At 48.6% G+C, this 20578-nt stretch overlaps 9 protein-coding genes across 9 annotated transcripts; 5 read left to right on the top strand and 4 right to left on the bottom strand.

Moving 5' to 3' along the window:
* Positions 1-1427: 1427 nt before the first annotated feature.
* Positions 1428-1845, top strand: ASPGLDRAFT_38071 (uncharacterized protein; the record flags this gene model as incomplete). The annotated part of the gene is made up of 2 exons (XM_022544902.1): positions 1428-1544; positions 1600-1845. The coding sequence occupies 2 exons, from the start codon at positions 1428-1430 to the stop codon at positions 1843-1845; spliced, it is 363 nt and encodes a 120-aa protein (XP_022397978.1).
* A 17-nt stretch (positions 1846-1862) lies between these two features.
* ASPGLDRAFT_50334 (mitochondrial 54S ribosomal protein uL23m) lies at positions 1863-2882 on the bottom strand. Its single transcript, XM_022547287.1, has 3 exons — positions 2706-2882; positions 2342-2632; positions 1863-2276 (listed from the first exon to the last, which is right to left on the bottom strand). Exons 1-3 carry the CDS (start codon positions 2792-2794, stop codon positions 2048-2050), a joined length of 609 nt encoding a protein of 202 aa, XP_022397977.1. The 5' UTR covers positions 2795-2882; the 3' UTR covers positions 1863-2047.
* A 311-nt stretch (positions 2883-3193) lies between these two features.
* ASPGLDRAFT_68622 (protein kinase RIO2) lies at positions 3194-4559 on the bottom strand (the record flags this gene model as incomplete). Its single annotated transcript, XM_022549281.1, has 3 exons — positions 3194-4191; positions 4278-4419; positions 4497-4559. The coding sequence occupies 3 exons, from the start codon at positions 4557-4559 to the stop codon at positions 3194-3196; spliced, it is 1203 nt and encodes a 400-aa protein (XP_022397976.1).
* A 935-nt stretch (positions 4560-5494) lies between these two features.
* ASPGLDRAFT_38068 (uncharacterized protein) lies at positions 5495-6800 on the top strand (the record flags this gene model as incomplete). The annotated part of the gene is made up of 2 exons (XM_022544901.1): positions 5495-5586; positions 6575-6800. 2 exons carry the CDS (start codon positions 5495-5497, stop codon positions 6798-6800), a joined length of 318 nt encoding a protein of 105 aa, XP_022397975.1.
* A 139-nt stretch (positions 6801-6939) lies between these two features.
* ASPGLDRAFT_50332 (proteasome regulatory particle base subunit RPN1) lies at positions 6940-10284 on the bottom strand. The gene is made up of 5 exons (XM_022547286.1): positions 9977-10284; positions 9838-9902; positions 9585-9749; positions 7216-9525; positions 6940-7160 (listed from the first exon to the last, which is right to left on the bottom strand). The coding sequence occupies exons 1-5, from the start codon at positions 10122-10124 to the stop codon at positions 7134-7136; spliced, it is 2715 nt and encodes a 904-aa protein (XP_022397974.1). The 5' UTR covers positions 10125-10284; the 3' UTR covers positions 6940-7133.
* Positions 10285-10865: 581 nt separating this feature from the next.
* On the top strand, positions 10866-13289 carry ASPGLDRAFT_68620 (mismatch repair ATPase MLH1; the record flags this gene model as incomplete). Its single annotated transcript, XM_022549280.1, has 4 exons — positions 10866-10964; positions 11016-11195; positions 11245-11511; positions 11568-13289. 4 exons carry the CDS (start codon positions 10866-10868, stop codon positions 13287-13289), a joined length of 2268 nt encoding a protein of 755 aa, XP_022397973.1.
* Positions 13290-14281: 992 nt separating this feature from the next.
* ASPGLDRAFT_28121 (uncharacterized protein) lies at positions 14282-15860 on the top strand (the record flags this gene model as incomplete). Its single annotated transcript, XM_022543724.1, has 4 exons — positions 14282-14303; positions 14410-14456; positions 14826-15307; positions 15452-15860. 4 exons carry the CDS (start codon positions 14282-14284, stop codon positions 15858-15860), a joined length of 960 nt encoding a protein of 319 aa, XP_022397972.1.
* Positions 15861-15935: 75 nt separating this feature from the next.
* Positions 15936-16330, top strand: ASPGLDRAFT_50329 (uncharacterized protein; the record flags this gene model as incomplete). Its single annotated transcript, XM_022547285.1, has 2 exons — positions 15936-16024; positions 16080-16330. Coding segments are annotated over exons 1-2 (203 nt in total), but the record flags the coding sequence as incomplete, so codon positions are not given.
* A 1124-nt stretch (positions 16331-17454) lies between these two features.
* pps1 (tyrosine/serine/threonine protein phosphatase PPS1) lies at positions 17455-19749 on the bottom strand (the record flags this gene model as incomplete). The annotated part of the gene is made up of 6 exons (XM_022549279.1): positions 17455-17578; positions 17634-17690; positions 17743-17863; positions 17915-18820; positions 18871-18957; positions 19011-19749. The coding sequence occupies 6 exons, from the start codon at positions 19747-19749 to the stop codon at positions 17455-17457; spliced, it is 2034 nt and encodes a 677-aa protein (XP_022397970.1).
* Positions 19750-20578: the final 829 nt, after the last annotated feature.

Here is a 20578-nt window from a genome sequence, read left to right as displayed (position 1 = left end):
TTTTTTTCTTTTTTTTTTTTTTTCAAGGTAAAATCGAGTTCTTGAAAAAAAGAAACCCAATTAGGGCATAAGTGGGATTAGCATTACAAACCAACCAATCAGCTGCGTCATCACATTTTACTACCAGCAGTATGATTTGCTTCCTGCTAAGTCCCTCTTCCATCTTATCAAGTCATCTTCTACGCCAAATTCGCTAAGACAAACCCTTCTTCTTCAACAGAGACCAACCATACCAAACCGCACCACTTTCCCTCCTCTACTTGGAAATTTTCTGACTCGAAGATGTTTCAGGAAGCCATCGAGTGGTTCTTAACGATTTACCGTGCCCTGCAGGACAAAGCCCTAGCGGGCTGGGCTCTCTGGTCATGCATTCGGACAGCCGCGAGCACGGTCTTCGTCCTCCTCGCCATCGGTGAAAACTGCGCTTCGTTTAATTATGATAACATGGATGGTGAAATCAATTTTATTCTAATTTTCGAACTCGTCAATCAAGCTCGGAAACCTTTCCACTAGCGATCTTCACCAAGAGTCCCCTCAGAGTCCTCGCACTTGGATGATGTCCACAACCAAGGAACTTGGTCATCCACCACAGTAATCGATAACCCCGAACGGTGAATGTTTCCTCTAAAGTGTACATCGGTGATGTCCTCAATACAGGTATAGCAAGGTCCTTGGGTACCGTGTCTACCAGTGTCCAATGTACTGCTGATATCTCCCCATGGCCCATCTCCTCTGTAATGGAAACACCATATTTGAAGCTTGCAAACGTGCCTTTGAAATTGGAAGGAATGGTAGGATTGTCGAGGATGAAGGTCGTTGCATTTGATTTCGAGGTCGACTGAGATGATTTGAGATTGGGAGTATATGGCCCGTACCAGGAGGCGATGATTGTGCAGGATCTCGAGGATAGAATCCTTGCTCAGGTGGATTTTTGGTGAGAGCTGCACGGGCTTCTTACTCCGTTCGAAAGTATGGAAGCTAGGGTTGGTAACTATGCGATGGTTGTTAGTTGCTCAAATTCAGAAAAAAGGTCACCCTGGGAGACTCACCATGCCACCACCACGCTCTCTTTTCGTCGTCCTCCTGTGCATTACCAATGGCCTCTGTTACTACGATGTTCTCCGCGATTGCCCTATTCCCAAGTGTTCGACCTGTTTGCCCCAGTCAAAGCACGACGCTTTAGGGACCGGCTTCGATCTAAGCACAGCGTATGGGTAAGCATCTTCATTCATCCTTTTTCGAAGGAACTTGATATACGGTCTCTGCCAGAACTACAAGAGTCACTATGATTGCGAAAACGAGTACTATGAGCTGCCGCACGAGAGGGTATATTTCGTCAGTGTTACGCGACATGCTTTGTTTCTGAGCTCGCGTGGGTATCAAGCTGCTTTTAACTGCGGTTCGCGGAGGTATATCTGGTTGATGAGATGGGTGGGGTGGATAAACTTGCTGGGTCTGAGTATCCTTCTGCGGAGGCGTTTTGGGAGTATGTGCGAGCGCAGCTTGTGGTTCTACCCCGGCAGAAGCGTTCGTTTCCAACGAAGGTGATTTTGGGGGGGTGAGAATGCTACGAATCCTGAGTTTCTGAGGATGCTGAAGGATGCGCTCCGGGAGGTTCGGTTGCAAAATCCCAAACTGAGTGGGAGTGAAGAGGTAGATTTGCATTCGTTGGTGAATGGGGGCCTCGACGTTGATCCCACGCTCGCAGCTGCAAGAGGCGCTGTGCTTTATGCTCGATGGCGACAGGAAGCTCCATTTGGTTGTGTGGAGCGCGACGAGTGCGAGGAAGAGAGGCAACGGGAAAGGCAAGGCAAGTCGCCTCGCGTGATAGATGACGAACTTTGAACCTGTGTATTCAAAGATTGGAAGCATGAGAAACGTGCCCCATGGGCATGTATTTAGAAGTAATAGTATAATACAAACCTCACAGTTCAAAGACCATGAAAACACCCAAAAATACAGACAGAGAAACAGGAACGCTTTTCTATCCCACAGACCAAGGAAATGATAACGTAACGAACCCACATCAACTCATAAAACCCCCAACTCAACTCGTCGGTGCATTGTTCCCCCTACCAAGCGCTGACCGGTCATAGCTAAGACCCAATGCCTGCCAAGTCGGTCTCCAGGCCTTCTTCCCTTCCAGCAGCTGCTTAGCCTCTTCCTCGAACGCCTCACGCTCAGGCTTGTTAGGCTCCATGCCGGCATCGGGACGGTTCGCTTTCTGGATATCCTCTTGGTACTTGGCTGCTCTGAAGAACTGGTCCTTCTCCCATCTATTTCATCCGTTAGCTCACCAAACCCCTCAATCTTAACCACCAAAGAAAGGAAATAAACATACGGAGACATATCCGCCGGCGCATCAGGCCACACAAACGGCTGTTTCATCTCAACCGTCATCCTCTTCTTCGACTCCGGTCTCCTCAACTTCCCGTAACCCCATCTACCCATCGGCCGCAGGCGGGTGATCTTCTGCTGTTCGATGTAACTGCGGACGCCGAGAACGTCGACTCCATACAGGCGCTGCAGGTAGTCGCGCATGTCGAGTTTGTTGAAGCTCAGAGGGACGTGGAACGAGGCGAAGCGGGGTGGGAGGAAGGGGGTGCGGAGAAGGGCGATTGTGAAGTCGGGGCTATAGCATGTTAGTATTCCGTTTGTATTTGGGTTATAGAAGGGTAGGTTTGGATTGGTGACCTGGGACATACAGGAATACTTGCTTCCGCTGCTCCAGCGGCGCTGAGGGTGGTACCCAGCCCGCGGGCTTCTTGGGGAATTTGGAAAAGGCGCGCACCATGGTGGCTTGTTCTGGAGAGACGCCGCCTATGTGAAGAAAGAAATAAAGACTTGAATTGGTTGAATTTACAATCGCGGGGAAACGAGTCTCGTCCGGAGATTCAATCAGACTCGGCGAAACTTTTTGGAGCGGAAAATGCGCAGTTGGCCGCGTCACGTGCCGTAGTGGACTATAGCTGTATTTCTAGAACAGATATTGAATTAAATCATTTCATTGCGACTGCATGGATAAAAATCATGCAAAAAGATCTCGTTAAGGTACAATTTGAAGATGTGTATTTATGGTGGTCATTAAGGATCTAAACAGACCGCGAAAAGAATTCAAATCCAGTACACAAGAAAATGCATTGCTCATGACAGTCATTACTCCCAGATTCCTTATAAACGAGATTCCCCTAGCTTATGACACGCGTAGTTCTCCTAATTTCCGAGAACTGTCGTCGACCTCATCTGACGGTTTCCCGGACGTTTGCTCTTCATCTCCCTCAGACCCTGATTCCTCCTCCTCTTCCTCGTCGTCGTCCTCAGAATCCTCATTCCGGGACTCTTCATTGTCCTCATTGGCTCCAACTTCCTTCATGTATGCCTCCAACTCCTTCGCCATCTTCCTAGAGAACCCAGACGCCTCGACTTGAATATCCAGCCGTTCGGAAGGATTCTTAATAAGCTGCTTCTTGGCGTCTTTGAAGAAAGGACCAGGCACCTCGCTCACAAATTTGAACTTTCGCTGGAAAAACCGCTTGATGCAGTTAACATCGCGATCGAAGTACATCTCGGCGTTGGGATGGTCAACAGAAACCATCTGCGGGAAATCAATGAGAATCGGCTCCAGCCGGATAATCTCAGGGCTTTCTCCCTCGGGTGTTTTGCCCTTAGCATCGGGGTCCTCGATTTCCTTAATCAGAAGGTTGAACTCGTTGAAGTCACCATGGATGAGACCGAACCGCGCAAGTCTCACGATCATATCCATAAGCTCTGAGTATAGCACGTCCGGCTCGGGGACCTCGGATATTTGACGGAGAGGGAAAGCATCGATCAAACTCATCACGATCGTGTGTCGGTTCTGCGAAATGGGTTCCGGCACCGGGAATCCGTTTTGTCGAAGAGCTTTCATAAATGCGTATTCTTTCATTGCTGCCAGACGCGACATGTACATCCATGATCCGGAGCTTCGATGTCGCAGGTAGTCGCGGTTGTTCTTGATTGATCGGAACGAGATACGGCCCAGGCGGTGAATTTTCAGGATGCTCTGCTTGCCAGTATTGTCTGCGACGACGACGATATCCGATTCCTTTCCGACTCCGATCTGGTTGCCGACAGAGTAGATGCACTTGTGTTTCTGGTGCGCATTGAGAGCGAGGTAATCGTATCCTCCGTAGGTCAATCGGTAGCCGTCATCTATTCCAACAAAAAGCGTTAGCATGCGCATGTCCCTGAAGGAGATTGGTCCTATTTATTCGCGCCAAACGAAGCGGGAGACATACACTTCGCATTCTTGACTTTCGCAATCAAGTTCGTCTTTGCCAAAGCAGAAATCGACCGAGTAACTCCACTCCCACGGAGACCAGAGATCTGCGCAATCAGTGGCGTCGGCACGACTTCATGGTTTTTGCTTCCGATTTCCGCCTATTCATTATCTCTATGTTAGCTGTCAGACGACAGGCTGCGACTGCATGACAAGCGGGGATGGAGTATCGCCGTACCGCAGCGAGAACTCGGAAATCTTCTGAGTTGAGGTACCGGATCGCTTTGGCATCGAGCTTCATGGTTGTTATGGAATCAGCGTTTCCAAACAGCGAGGATTAAATAGGAAATGAACGGGTTTGAGCTGTCTGGACGCTGCTTTTTTGGGTTGGTAATACAGTAAGGACCGTTGAAGATAATGCGGAAAACTTATCGCCCGCTTGCCCTATGCCCTACTTTCCGTTTCTGGTGATATGCGGTCCTGATACAAGACATGCAGACCAACTCTCTGTCGATCTATGAATCACCAGTAGATATGAATTCTACAGCATTCCGAGAAGCTTTATGTGACTTGTACAGAGTATTTCTCTGGAAATTCTCTGCTCATCTCTGCCATTCAGGCAGATTATCAAATATCGAGTAGCATGACTGCCTAGTTCTACTACACTTAATGACACCACTCATAACAATTGCTTAACGATGCTAATGCTCTAACTATGTCTCCAAAAATATCACTACTGGGCGCGTTTGCTCGTTTTCCATATGAATTGCGACTTACAATATGGGAGTACATCTTCTATTTGGAGTCGCATCCCCCATTGAGAAAGGAACAGCTCGGCATACTTCGAGCCAATCGAGCTATACGCGATGAAATTATATTCAGCTTCACATACGACACTATCGAAGTCCACATCACTTCCGTTTTCCGTGAGGGGGTATTCATTTACCCCCGGGATTGCTTGTTCTGCTCCTTTCAAGCATGCCAGCATTTGCTACAATCAGTATAACGGCGTCGACTGACATTTCAGCGCGAGCACGCGTTTAAACATGGCTAGCTCTGGCAGCAGGAGCTTTCCCCTGACGCCACTAGAAAGAAGGTCATATATGACACCATGCTATTCAATATAAGGAAGCGCAAGGCTTCTGACTCCCCAGTCCAACCCGCGCCAAAGAGAACCACAAACCCATACTACTTCAAGAGTTCAACTACAAGATTGATGCGCTGCATGATGTGAGCATGGCAAAAGCGCAGGAAGCGCTGGAGAGAGCCCGCAGTGAAGTTCATGCGGCCATGGAGAAGCACAACAAACCAGGCAAGAAGGGAAAGAAGTGAATTGCTGTAATAGGCTTGGTCTGCCCACAACACCATTTTCCGTCTCATATTCTTTGACGACAATGTGCTCAAGTCATTGTCCGTAAGTCTCAGGTGGGCCAATGGAGACCCAGAACGGCAGCGCACCAGGAGCAGTATTGGCTGGTCATCTGGGGGAGGCCTCTTCTTCATGAGAGTTGGGTCAGTTCGCTCAGTTGTAACTTTCTGAGCCAAAAGAAAAGTCCAATTCCATCCGAGGGGGCATACCTACACGTCCTTCGAGACTTCAACCGCGAAATCGAGGACCTGCGTGACCAAGGCATCGGAGAAGCCCAGGTATGTTGAAGCAAAAGGCACTGTACAATGCTATTGAATTCTATCATATCCATGTCCGCAACGTTGTATATCCAATTCCGTCTCGTCACGTGTAATAAACCCATGTCTAAACTCAGATCCATTGATCATTCATTCTTCTATACTTATCAAACTAAGCAGGGCTGATTCCCCATCCTCACATAATCCAAGGCTCCGTAGACCCTATGACATCAAAGCACCGCAAATCACCATGAACCGCCCATCGTATTGGCTTTCCACCATGTGCGACGCGATGCGATGTACAAGTAAGAACCGCCACGTTGAAAAATGACCTGCTAGATTTCGTATTGCTGGCTTGGCTTGGCAAACCCGCAACATGGCTGATGTGGCTGAGCCTCGTTCGCCTGTCGTGACGATCGTGAAGATTTGTTGAGATGGGTTAGTTATAAAAGGGTGGAAATGGAGTATTCACTTTTACTTAAATAATATCGATTTTTATCAGACGGTTTTGGGAGTTGAAAGGAATAATGTGAGTTACTGCCCATATGGTTGTGTTATATATTTTGTCCTAACCGGATCAGCACACTATATTTCCAACTCAACATTAATCTCATTCACAAACCAAACCAAACCATACCAAACCAGAGACACTATACTCCATAAAATATACATCATGTGCTTCGGCTCCAGCAAAACCCACGACCCCTACTGGTGGGGCTACATCGACGATGGCCAAGGCTGGACAGCGCGTCCCAAATCCGCATACATGAAGACCCCCGAATACAACCCGGAATTACGACGAAAATTAAAGAAAGAGCGCAAGGAGCGGAAGCAAGAGGCCAAGGAGGTGGAGAAGAGGATGAGGAGGGAGTGGTTGGAGGGATCGAGGGTGTCGAAGAAGGTGGAGACGGGGTAGGGGTTTATTTCTGCTTTTATTTATTTCTGCTTTTATTTGTTTCTTCTATTGATTTGGTTTTTTTTTTTTTTTTTTTTTTTTTGGGAGCGTTCATGAGATGGCGTTTGGTTATGGGTATAGGTTATTTGTACGATGCAACGCATGTTTGAAAACGAAATATGTCATTGACCCGTATAATAGAAATTCATCAAAGATGTTATATTCATCAAAAGGGATAGAAGATTGGGCATGCTATTTCCCATCGCTCTGGGTACATTAAATCCAACCATTTTCCGACAGACCCCCACAACTCGGTCTAAAATCCATTATACGAAGACATCCCTCCTGCTACCTTTACTCGGGGCTTTCCCAATCAGGGTTCTATAAACACACGTTAGTCACAGCCAGAGGAGAATTAGGAGATAGAGGGACATACCTTGCGCAAGATAACCAGTCCCTCAAGAGTGCTGCTCAGAGGGATGTATTGCTCGTCTTCAAGTTCTGCTCTCTCACCGAACGCCAAGAGCACAGGCGTGCTCTGTGTTTGCCATCCGGTGATAGTCTTCGGCCGACCAGCTTGGCCGACAACATCCACTGCCTGTCCTACCCGCACGTTGACGGTGACAGGCTGCAGGTCCTCGTCGAGAGTGATAAGGAAGCGAGGGTACATGGCGGTGATAAGGAAGTAGAGCAGGTAGTGTTGTTCGGCGAGGATGAATTGCTTAGCGTCGATCAACGACACGAGGACAGTAAGGAGACCAGCGGCGGACACACGGGAGAGGACCTGGCGGTCGGTGTGGAAGGGGTTGAGGGTCATGGTACCCTTACCCATGTGCAAAAGACCTTGGGCAATACGGACCATGAATAGCGAGTTGGGGTCGCGGTGGTAGTAGCTTGCCAACTGTCGGAGCAACTGCGCCAAACGGGCATTCTTCGTACCAGCACCGCAAAGACCCATTGCGAAAATCGCGTTAATGGCAACATCGTTGTCGTTGTCGTGACTGTACCGAGACAAGGTGTCGTAGACCTTCATCTGGGGGTTGCTGGGGCTAATCAGACCCATGGCAAGAGGAACAGCCTTCCGGATATTGCTTGCGCCGTAGTGCATCAAGTGGCCAAACTGTCTGAGGATCATATCTTGGCCGACTTCCTCACCCATCGCAATGAGCGAGAGACCCAAGACGGCGTACGACTGAACCAACTCATCACCCTTCGACTCTTCCTTCTCTTCGATCATTTCATTGCAGATGTGAAGAAGCTCTTGCAGCTTCAGCACTGTACCAGTGCCAGCCCACGCGCAGACGGAGGCGAGAACGGAAGTGGGCTTAGCCATGGGGTGATCGACAGCCTTGAGAATATCCAGAATCACGTCGACCTCTTCCTGACGGCCAAAGTACAGAAGCGCAAGGCCAAGTGCCATAAAGCGGGTCCACTTGTCCTTGAGGTGCTTTTGCCGATCCTCATCCATCAGTGTTGTGGCAATGGCCTCACTGACCTGGTGGTTTGACGAACCAACGAAAATCAGACCCAGCGAAACAGCAGCCATCGCAGACAGCTGCATGTCGAGCGAAACATCCTCCACAATGGGGAGCAGCACCTCCAAAAGCTCCTCCTTGTTGGATCCGGCATAAGCCAAACCGAGACCCATGATGGAGGCTACCCTCATGGGAACGTTCTTGGCCTCGAGGTTGTCGGAATCACTCAGGAGGGCCAACGCAGGATCGGAGTCGAGCCTAACGCCAGAGTTGAGGATACCGATAGCAAGTAGCGCACCCGCCTTAATTTGGTCTTCCGTGGCATAGGTGAACTTGTCGATCTTGTCGAGACCCTCTTCAACATCGCCCTGCATGAGCATACCCAACGACGCTGTAGTCGACAGCATACCGTCATCCTTGGTCTTCCACACCCAGGAACTCTTATCAGCGTCCACCAGCATCATCTTGTCATTTCCATAACCGGCATTGGCGAAAGAATTGACGAAAGCGCTGGCAAGGTTGTGTCTCGCCGAGTCGACGTTTGTCAACCCAGCCCCACGGGTTTCGAGATGAGTCTTGTAGATATCCTCAGGCATCACGGGGTCGAGGATGTTGAGCTCCTTGCCGAGAGATTTGAAGTGCTTGTGAACCGAGATGTTGTTCAAGCAATCCATGAACGACTGGTCCTCCTCTTCCTCGGGTGAGACATCGAGCCATATTTGTTGTCTGGCAGCAAGGAATGCCATCTGCTTCTTCAAAGACTTGTCGGAGGTCGCATTGATGTCGCTATTGATGAGTTCGGTGTCGTTCAACCGGATTGCGACAACGATCGCCCTGGTGAGCTCGTTGAACTGAACGTAGATCTGGTGGGCCGTACGAAGGAACTGCTGGTCTTCGGGGAACGTGAGGAGGTTGACCATGCTAACCATGTAGAGGCAGACTCTCGAATATGTCTCCTCGTCCAAGTATTTCGGAATCTGGTCAATAATCTCCAGTTCGCTCATAAGGTCCACGGCGTCAGCCTCGGCGTTGTGACTCAGGAAGTACGGGACGAGAGACAGCGCCAGGTCGACAAGATCCTTGGTATCCTTCTCATTATTAAGTCTGTCCTGATGCTCCTGTCCAATCTCGAGGGCCAGGTGCCGGATGTATTCGTGACCCCAAGAAGCGAGATCTTCCGATTTGGCGAGCAGGCGGTACTTGATGGTTTCGAGCTTCTCTTCATCGCCGTAGGTCATACCGAGGACAGAAAGCATATCGGCCAGCGAATCCTGCAATTATGCATCTTAGCTTTGATCGAACGGGTGATTATCCAGCAGCACAAACGAACCTTGACGGGACCCGCCGACCACTTCTCGTATAGCGCTGTGAGGTCATCGTAATGGGGTCTGAGGAACTTGAGCGGCTTCGGGACAGCTGTCATCGACGAGGTCGAGGTCTTAATGAAGTTTTTAATTGCATCCAAGGCAGGACGGTACAGCGATGTGTCGGGTTCCTATAGAGAAAGAGCAGTCCCCAAGTTAACGTCATCGCCCAACAAACCGCACACTGCGCGTAGAAAAGAGAGAACGAATAAGCTATACCTTTAACCGTTCCACAAGCATTTCAAGCTCACCCTTCAGCTGCTGGTCCTCCTCACTGAGCTCCTCTGGACGACCGTGTCAGTATGGTGTCCATCGGCCGGTGTGTTGACGTCTCTCCCGCGGGACCACGATGACCTACCTTCCTGGGGCTCATCATCCTTCTTCTTCCCATCCGCTTGCTGCTTCTCATCCTTCTGTGGCTTCTTTCCAGTGGGCACGTCCTTAACATCTTCCGCCTTGCCCTTGCCCTTGTCGACGGGAGCTGACCGCTCGCCTTCCTTCGCCATCTTCGGAGGGTGTCTGGATAGGTTCTCAGGAATGCGTCACGGAAAAAAGGGAAAAAGAAGAGTCGGTAGTAATGACCGTAGGGGAGAGAGGAGATAAGTAATAGAGCCTGCAAAGCAAGCGATGCCGCAGACAAGAAAGGTATAAGGTGGTGTTGATGGTAGAGTAGAGGAGCTCTTCCTGCTGGTCTCTTGCTTTCGTCGCCGCTGGGCGTTTGGTGGAGCTCCGGTGATTATGTAAGATGCCCGACGGCGGCCATAAAGACAGCTACGGAACTACAGAGAACTGTCGATTTTATGCGACGATAAGAGCAGATTGGGACATATCATTGCTCTAATCTAGTTGAAGGGACAGGAAATTCCTGGTATACTGTCCCATCTTGTGGTAGTGATCTCTATCGACCGAGGCGGACCATGCCTGAGGCTTGCTCTGCTGTCGTTTCGGAATAAATTATCCGGAAAGTTCGAGTATGCAAATCACCAGGCTATTCGAAAAATTCCCAATGAGTTCGAATGGATGGTCATGGTTCGCGTGGATGGGGTTGGTTTCCTGCGAGGCGGAGATTCCGCGCGGACGGGATTTCTTATATGGGCGGACTTGGCCATCATTCTTCATCCACTCCACCCTCGATTGTATATTTGTTTATTTTAATGACGTCCAATCTTAATTTCATCCGGATTATTCAATAAGCCACTAACGTGAACATAATTGGCACTAAAGCGCGTCATCGCGTGTAGAGCATCATGGGTCAAATGGATGTGGATGCCCGTGAACCTCACGGCACCAAGCGGCCAGCAGAGGACGCTGAAACTGAACCTCCCCACAAGCCAAAGAAAATTAGAGTGAGTTCCCTAGCCATATACTACATTGAGTAGGTAAATGACAGAGAACAGGCCCTCGATCCAGATGTCGTGAACAAGATCGCTGCCGGGGAGATCATCGTGGCTCCGATGCATGCCCTGAAAGAGTTGATCGAGAACGCAGTCGATGCAGGCTCGACCTCTTTAGAAGTTCTGGTCAAGGACGGTGGTCTAAAGCTTCTCCAAATCACGGATAACGGACATGGTATCGATGTAAGTGGACTGTCCCTTGGAGGTGGAGTCGTACTAACCAAATCTGTAGAGAGATGATCTCCCCATTCTATGCGAAAGATTCACCACATCCAAGTTGAAGGAATTTGAGGACCTTTCCAACATTGGTACATACGGATTCCGCGGAGAAGCATTGGCCAGTATTAGTCACATCGCCCATCTTACTGTCACGACCAAGACGGCCGGATCTAGTTGTGCGTGGAGAGCACACTATGGCGATGGGAAGCTCATCCCTTCGAAACCAGGGCAGTCTGCTGCTCCCAAACCTACTGCTGGACGGGGTGGCACCCAGATTACCGTAAGAACTTGACCGACTTGCATATCCGGTGAATTGAGTATACTAAACCCAACCAGGTGGAAGACCTATTCTACAATGTCCCAACGAGAAGACGAGCATTCCGCTCCGCAAGCGAAGAATACGCCAAAATCCTCGACGTCGTAGGCCGGTATGCCGTGCACTGCGCCGGTGTGGCCTTCTCATGCCGCAAACACGGTGACTCGGGAGTCAGCATCTCAACACCAGCCGCAGCAAACACAGTGGACCGGATCCGGCAGATTCACGGAAGTGCTGTTGCTAACGAGTTGGTCGAGTTCAAAGTGGAAGATGACAAGCTGGGGTTTAGCTCTTCGGGACTTGCTACGAACGCCAATTATCATGTTAAGAAAACGGTTATACTGCTTTTCATCAACCACCGGGCTGTTGAATCCACTGTTGTCAAGAGGGCCGTCGAGCAGACATACTCTGCCTTCCTACCCAAGGGAGGCCACCCCTTTGTCTACATTGACTTGGAGGTTGAACCGCAACGAGTGGACGTAAACGTCCATCCAACAAAACGCGAGGTAAACTTCCTAAACGAAGACGAAATCATTGAAGCCATATGCAACGAAATCAGATCAAAACTCACAAAGGTCGACTCAAGTCGAACCTTCTTAACACAAAGTGTCCTTCCAGGAATGGGCGTACCGACAATCGAAAGCCTGAGCCGTGACGACGAAGATCCGGAGGAGGGCAGACCCTCAGCAACACCCAAAACACCTGGTACAACAAAGAAACCATACGAGCACAACCTTGTCCGCACAGACTCGAAAGTTCGTAAGATCACATCGATGCTCTCACCCGCTGTACCCGCAACCGCATCCCGTACGGACGATGCGGAAGGCACCTCATCCACTATCCTTGACGAAGGACTAAAATACGAGACCACAGACCGCGAGCCCATCCGCATAGCTCTTACCTCAGTCAAAAACCTCCGCGCTGGTGTCCGCGCCAACATGCACAATAACCTCACCGAGATGATCGCCTCTCATACATATGTCGGGTTGGTGGACGAACGACGCCGCATCGCGTCTATTCAGTCCGGGGTGAAGCTCTATCTCGTCGACTACGGAATGCTATGCAGTGAATTCTTCTACCAAATCGGACTAACCGACTTTGGCAATTTCGGTATCATCAAACTCGACCCAGCGCCAAAATTGGTTGATCTCCTTCGCATCGCAGCAGAGGCGGAGAAAGAGAGCCACAAAGCACAACGACAACAACAAAAACGAGGCGAAGCAGAAGAAGAAAACGAAATATTCACCAATGCCCCCGACATTGTCGCAAATACCCTCATCGAACGCCGCGAAATGCTAGATGAATACTTCTCCCTCCAAATCTCCGAAGACGGTGACCTCATATCCATCCCTCTACTTCTCAAAGGTTACCTCCCCTCCCTGGGCAAACTACCGCGCTTCCTCCTCCGTCTCGGGCCCTACATCGACTGGTCTGGCGAAGAGGAATGCTTCCGAACATTCTTACGGGAACTCGCAGCATTCTACACCCCAGAACAGCTGTCACTTCCCCCATCCGTCACAGGTTCCAAAGAGAAAGACCACGAAGTATCCGAATCACAAACCGAGAACGACAGTGACGAAGACGAAGCTATCCAACAGCGCCGGTTGCAGATGGGCCGAATGTTAGAGCATACCGTCTTTCCGGCATTAAGGGCACGCATGGTTGCCACGACGCGCTTGCTAAGGGGTGTTGTGGAGGTTGCTGATCTCAAGGGGCTGTATCGGGTGTTTGAGCGTTGCTGAGAGTCTCGACGGAGTTTTCTGTAAATGGGGTTAGGGCCATGATAAGTGCTAGAGAACTTTGTATGTCAGTTAAGAGGCGTGATCGTTCGGAGGATGGCGGGACTACTTAAAGCCACTTTATCATCTTGAGAGACATGAGCACGTACTTCGTTTGAAAACCAGAGTATGATGAGGATCTTGTAAGAGAAATAATTAAGAAAAGATGAGAGAGAATGAGAGGGATGGGAAGTTGGTGGCCTAAATCTGAATAGGCAACACAACACCATCCTCGAGCTTCAACCACTATAGCCACTATAATCCCCTAGTAGAATAAAATTCATGATGCATCGTAATAATTATAATTCATAGCAAGCCAAGAAGCAACGGATTTCTTGTGAGATACAGACTTCAACCTTCTTTTGATTCCTCCTCAGACACGTCCTTACAACCATTCCGAACCATCTTCTTGAAGAACCGTAGCAGTTGAATCGTTGGTGACATATGGCCACCCCTCAGTTTCAAGGATAACCAAAGGAATCGAGATCCTCTAACGACATAACTCTCCTCGAGAGTAAAAAGCCCTACCATTTCTATCAGCTATGACTTCTTTCGCTTGCAAGGACCTATCCCTGCCATTATGATCCTCTGTTACAGTCCATTTTACATAACAGGTAACCTGACATGAGTGCATCTCATATATGAGAATGCCATCATCAAAATCAGTTAGTATGGCTCCAAGGTAACCAGGACAGAGCGATCCTGAGTTGAGTAAGAAAGCCGTTGAGTGCAGGGCCATTGATTTGGAAGATTCTATTTCCCAATCAGGCCATGCGATTCATGTAAGGGGAATTATGGTCTTGTATAATGTTGAGGATGGCCTTTTTATCAGCGTTGATGATTGGAGGGAGTGAGATATGTCTGTTTACCCCTTCGAAGACAGGGTTATGAGCTGTGCATTTATTGTTCATTAATGGTTGGATTCAGAATGTCAACTCGTGTCAGCTTACTGAAAAATGGCCTGTTCATGTTCCTTGGGTACGAGGGAGAAGAATAGATGTCAAAATTGTTTTCACTGAGAATTCAAAGCTACACGCAATGTAGTTAGTTAACTAACTAGTTAACTATTAAATCCTTGCCATAGTTCTAAGGAATCATTTGTCCGTGGTTGCTGCGTTATTGCCTATCTGGGTATGTTGATGCCCTAGTGGCTGTGCGGGCGGTGATTGGTTGGAAAGTGTGGCTGGTGTAGCACTAACCAAAGCGAGTTGCAAAGACACCTCAGGCTGTATTATCGATCGCTGGAAGCCCTATTTATTTATACTGCTTTGTACTCTGAGTGATTAATGTCTACTACATGGTATCCGCGGGCTCAGTGTCACGCTAACAGTGGCTTGAATGAAAACATTGACTAGCGCTATAACTTACTTAGTGCATTACCCCACCTTCATAACCGCCTAACATCCATGTTTCATTTTCCAGCTTTTGTTGACCGTGGTGACATTGGAAAATGTCTCTGTTGAACCTTCCTAATGAAGCCATTCTTTTGATTACGGACAGTCTACATTGTTAGACATCCGAGCTCTACACCATGTAAACCGTCACTTCTACTCCTTACTCAAACAACGTCTCGCTCAATCCAACATTGAACAATGCCACAAGACGCTTCTTCGCTGTGCAGCAGCAGCAGAGGACTATAAGCTTGCTACAGAGCTTCTGGATGACCTGGTCACGGCCCAAATGAGACCAAAGAATACGAATGCAGACTCCAACGACGATGTCATCGACTCGGCTTTCTATTATCATCCATTATACAAAAAGGGCTACACACAGGAGACAATTTTGGACATTCAAAGCGCCTTTCTAGCAGCGATTGAAGCAAATTCAAAGCCGCTCGTCAGTCTACTCCTCGATCGAGGTGCACAGGCGGGCTTTGTATTCCCACGACACGTTTATAACCCGGATGGAAGCCCCGAAGAAACAAAACCACTCAGTCCCCTTGACCTAGCCGTGAAATCCGGCGATAACGAGGTCTTCGATCTGTTAGTGTAAAAGGGAGCCCGAAGATGCACGACCGATTGTCCACTTGTTTCCGCTGTCGAGGGCCGTCAATTCCACATGATAAAAGTCCTGGTGGAACAAGTAGGCTGTCTTCATCGCGGGATACTTCTTGAAAGCCTCCCCAGAATGCAGGATCGCGCTAAATTTGATTACCAATTAGAGATTGGGTTTCGAGTTGACCTTTTTGGTGATGGGGCTCTATTCCTCGTTATTGCGCAAGGTGATATAGAGATGGTGCGGTTTCTAATTAAGAAGGGGGCGGATCCTTATGCGTCTCCTTACAGTGAGCCAAAACTGCACAGCTCTGTTTATACTGCGATTCTTGGTGGCCATACAGAGATATGTAAGATGTTGGTTGAGGAATACGGTGTACATCCTGACCAGGGGGGTCTGGACCTGGCTCAGGAAATGCGGAATCAGACAGTCATTGACCTTCTTTCTGGCTTTTCTTATGATGATGTGCCAGAAAAATGGCCTATTTTTGAGAAGGGATATGACATAATTGACAAGGAAACTTGGGGCGAGCCAGTTTAGCTCAATACCCCGGAAGCTGCTTCTATAAAATTTCTAATCGACTGCAATTCTAGTTGACGAAACCTGGGTGGGGCGGGGTTCTCCGCGTCCACAACCCGGATATTATGGATTTGGAGTTAGAGGTATGGCAATTAACGAGCCTGATAAATCCATAAACAATGCAGGTATGTCATTCTTATCAATGTCCGTACCATGACCAGGTGCTAAATGCCAAGGTAGACTCGCAAGCATTATTTGGTCTGGCCATGTATTACGACAGCTGCAACTGGAGCATGGGCATATGTGGGCATGCAAAGCCCGACAGAGTTTGCAGAAGGGACGACAACGGAAAGCGGTTAACGAATGAGGATGGAACCAAGAAATGCATTGGATTCGAATATAACTGATACTGAGGACTTGTGTATTTCCTCGGTAAATTCATCAAGGGGTGGGTTATATGGGAATTCGAAGTCTGCCCGTGCGCCTCGATCAAGGAGGAGAGTAATGAGTTGCTTGGAGTTTGCTTCAATGGCTACTGGAAAGGCGTTTTGGATCTCGAGGATTGCCTTTTGAGTATAGCCTTTTTGGAATAATGGATGGATAAAGAAGGCTGAGTCGATCCCGTTGTTGTAGTCTGTATTCGTATTCTTTTGACTATCGGAATCTGATGATTTCATCTGGGACCTGGCCAGGTTATCCAGAAGTTCTGCAGCAAGGTTGACATCTCCTGCCGCCGCTGTACAGCCAAGAAGAGTCTCATGGCATTCTTTAATGCTAGATTGCGTGAGGCGATGTTTGATAAGTAAATAGTAGAAGCGGCGGTTTGTAAGGCGTAAGGCTTGAATGTCTTTGCAGCAATGTAGACCGTTTGCAATCATGAGGAGGGCTTCATTGGGATGAGTTAAGAGAGAAATCATGCAAGGTCATCACGAAGAATTTCCCGTCTTGCATCGGCGACAGGATGGTGAAAGTGGAAGATAGTCAGGGGTCGACGGAAGTGAGGTAATGGACTAACACATTAGATTTAATCGATGTTTTCAAACGAGTCATTTTTGAAAGAAGATTGGGTCGAGGATGAGAGGAATAAAGATAGTGTGATGTGCTTTTCTCGAATAGGCTATGTTAAACAAAGAACTGGATAAGCAAGCATGAACCGAGGCTAAAAATAAAAGAACTCGCGCTATTTGCATTGTGGTATCGTATCCAAGTTTTACATTCCATGTACAGGAAAAACAACGAAGACCAGCATACAGGATCAAACAAAATCAAGCGTATATGAACCGAGCCCGAATAGTGCGACAAAAAAGAATAATATCAACCAGTTTCCCAATTATTGATAGAGCCGATAGACCCGACAGAATAAAACAAGACCGTTTCATAACCCATAACCATAACCGTAGCAACAAACCGTGACCATAATCATAATCGTAACGCGTAGCCGAAACCATAAAACATAGATGACGCTGAGTAGGAGGGCGTGGATTTGTACAAAGAAAGATTCCCATGGCTTTCCAAGAACCAATGTCTTTCGACTCGACAGATGGCGGTGTGAATCAAAATAGGGAGTAGTGGGATTGTTGATCATGCAACCGTAGTAGTGCAAGCAGGGCGAGTACTACCGGGTATAAGGCATGTTCATCAGGGCAATCTCGCGGGCCACTATCTGCCACTCGAGTTCCCGCTTCACGGGCTCGCCGCGTTTCTGCAGCTGTAATTCTTCCCATTTCAACAGTTCATACCTGGAGTCAGATGTCAGCGATGTCCAACTTGAATATAAAGTGAATGGGATCTTACACAAATCGCAAGTGCGGCTGTACAATAACATTAAGTCGTCTAGCACGAACATAGCAGCTGGTATAATGTTAGCAGCGAGTCAAGATTCAACAGGCAAGATCAAACTCACTATGCTCGTGGAAAAGAAAGATTAAGAGATGCCATAACTTCGGCAATACAGATAGTTGCTGATCTCGAAACGCCAACACGGCAATGTACCAAAGTAGCCGCACCGTCACGTTTTCCTCTCCCTAATTAACGGTTAGGATGGGCTTTCCATTTAGCAAAAGAGGGAAACTCACGAATGAACTCCAAACACCGGTTAAATTCCTTCGTCAAAGGATCAATGCCATTATCCCGAACGTCGGTAATACTCATGAGATTCTCCGATCCAAATCTTGCGTAGTCCCCTTCTGACCAAGCCAAGGATTCGCCAATACTCAGTACACGCTGGATACCAAGTTTCCAAAGCATATCTGGGTTGTTGGCGTGTGTCAAGCTGCCCAAATACATATATGGCAAAACGCGACTCGGGAAGGATCCGTCACAATTGTCGAACCAAGACGGTTTCGAAAGAGAGGACAGATCAGGGGCACGTGTCACAGGGCTCTCCTTGAGCAAACGCTCTTGGATACCGGTGAGGTATGATACATCAATCGGATAAGCAAAGAAGTTGCGCTTTTTCTCAGTGTGAAGCTTCAACCAAGCGTCCTTCGCAGGGATTCCTTCCGCATAGATGACATACGCGAGTGCCAGTAACGAGCTCTCAGTATACCCATCGGGTCCGTGAATAAGGATCTTGTAGGGCTTTCTGGACGAAGTGGCCATGGGTATATCGCCTTCCGAGTCCGACTCGTCCGCCGACCCACCCGAGTTTGCCAGATAATGCATCCAACGAATGGTATTCACGAAATTTTCCAGCTCCCTCTGCTCACCAGGGCCGGAGGACGGTGGCATAAGCGAGCCAGACGAAGGAAATTCCAGTCGCTGGGGACCATTCTTAAGCTTCCTCTCGAGATGGTCCAGAACGTGAGGCGGTGGGATACTGGCTAGGTCGTTTGCTTCAATAAATAGGTCAAACCCTTCGTCACGCGCCGACTCCCAGGGCTTAGACTTCAGCAGGTACTCCGGGGTTGGACCTTGCCAAATATTTGACGAAATCTCCGATGCCTCGGTCATGGAATACATCTCCAGTCTTTCCCATAAAACTGAGATCTGTTAGAATCAATCATCAGAGTGTTGCCCATTGGGGACTCACAGAAATCCATGACTTGACCCGTAATCTCGCCTCGAGAGTCAATGGTCACTAAACCGGGGTATCGTTTTTCCACTTCACGGAAGGAACCTGTAGAGAGGTCAGGTTCTGCGAGGGATAGGCAAGATCAGGAATGAACTAACTTGTGAGTATGAAGGTATTGAACTCCGGTACCAGCCGCTTTGGGTCGTTCTTCATTTTCCAGTCATGTTGTGCGGTCGCGACTCTCGCAGCAATGTCGAGGACATCGTTCTGGTCGGCCTCATCGTCACCGTAGACAATTATATCCGAGAGCGTCGCCAGCTTTGCCGTCTGAATTTGGAAGTTGCGCACTGAGAAGCCCTCTTGGGGGTCTGGCAACAGGAACTCCAGACCTGATGGCGCTAGGACCTCGGTTGGAGCCACTGCACCTTTGAGCCTGGATGCCGCGAGATCGCCTCCAACCTTGACAATGGTGATGCCTCGCCAGCATTTAGGTGCTTGTCGCAGGGAGCGCTTGCGGTTGGTGAAGAATCCCAGTTGTAGACGGTTCCTTGGATGAAGCCCATGCAACCAAGGGAAAACCTGACTAGGATCTGGCAATGGCTGCGATGCCCAATGGTCCAATGCGTCTGCCAGCGATTCTATGTCGATAGTATATACCGGAGGGAATCTGGACATCTGGAAGTATGCGTTGGGAGGGTAAAGTAACGACGACACCTGCTCTTCATCGCTGTTTTCTCGTACGTCCGGGGATGGTGAATGTGAGATAGGAGACGGGCCCGTTGGGCAAACTGGTAAATGCTTGTTGGGGATAGGAGTCGGGTTTCTGTTCAAATTGAACGCGGTGATGTCGGAAGACGATCGCAGCGCTTGCTGCTGTTGTACCACGACCGTGGCCATGATGATAAGGATCTCGCGCTTCTCGTAGTAGTAGTTAAAAACACACTGGCTTTAGTGCTATAATGAGAACGAGTCGCGCAATTGTAGCATATGCAGATCGATGGATATGAGAAAGACGGTCAATTCAAGTCGCATCAATTGGTGTTCCAGGATTCAATCAGGATTCAAGAAGCTAGAAAGAGAGGGAGAACCACTTTTTGTTAGCATTTGACTATGAGGTCAGATGTGGAGATGTATCCATACCAGGCGACGGATACGGATATCAAATAGCCTTAAGGGGCTGGTCCGAGTGTCAAGGCGGAGGAACGGGGAGATGGCAAACAGCGAAGAATGACAAAGAATGAGACCAGGCGATATGGAGAATCGAGTCTAAATGCAGCGACACGAGGGGATCTCCTGGCAGGCGTCTAGTATGCGGGCGTAGGGATCAACCTTGGTCTGTGGAATGCGATAAACCGGGAGATAAGGAGATCCACTGCAATGGAGAAAGAGAACCAACGCAGAGTTAGGTAGAAATAGAGTGAAATGGTGTAGAGTGTCCCTGGAGGAAGAATATGAGAACTTAGCGATGGGGAAGGTGAAGTTGAAGGATGAAGAAGTCAAGTTGTCGAGGAGAGAAAGAAAAAGTCACGGGATGGGATGGGGAGGGGTAACTAACTGTATATAAATGATGGTGTTATTATTGGGAGACCATGCAGTGAACATCATTCTACTACTAATATATTTTATTGTTAATCCCAATTCAATTCTTTGCTTTATCAACAACCAATAACCCCATTTCTATCTGCTGTCATGGTCGCCTCGTTCTCCCCGGGCATCCATACACCAC

The sequence above is a fragment of the Aspergillus glaucus genome (assembly GCF_001890805.1).
Source record: "Aspergillus glaucus CBS 516.65 unplaced genomic scaffold ASPGLscaffold_19, whole genome shotgun sequence".
Taxonomy (NCBI): Eukaryota; Fungi; Ascomycota; class Eurotiomycetes; order Eurotiales; family Aspergillaceae; genus Aspergillus; species Aspergillus glaucus.
Note: the sequence above shows the minus strand (reverse complement) of the source record. Positions and strands in the feature narration are given on the sequence as shown.

Excerpts from the sequence above, each read along its gene's own strand:
- ASPGLDRAFT_50334 (XM_022547287.1), bottom strand. The coding sequence starts at position 2,794 with ATGGTGCGCGCCTTTTCCAAATTCCCCAAGAAGCCCGCGGGCTGGGTA. Across the intron at positions 2,633-2,705 it reads CAGCGGAAGCAAGTATTCCT|CCCCGACTTCACAATCGCCC; the intron begins GTATGTCCCAGG and ends AACATGCTATAG. Across the intron at positions 2,277-2,341 it reads GCGCCGGCGGATATGTCTCC|ATGGGAGAAGGACCAGTTCT; the intron begins GTATGTTTATTT and ends CGGATGAAATAG.
- ASPGLDRAFT_50332 (XM_022547286.1), bottom strand. The coding sequence starts at position 10,124 with ATGGCGAAGGAAGGCGAGCGGTCAGCTCCCGTCGACAAGGGCAAGGGC. Across the intron at positions 9,903-9,976 it reads GGATGATGAGCCCCAGGAAG|AGGAGCTCAGTGAGGAGGAC; the intron begins GTAGGTCATCGT and ends ACGGTCGTCCAG. Across the intron at positions 9,750-9,837 it reads TGCTTGTGGAACGGTTAAAG|GAACCCGACACATCGCTGTA; the intron begins GTATAGCTTATT and ends CTTTCTCTATAG.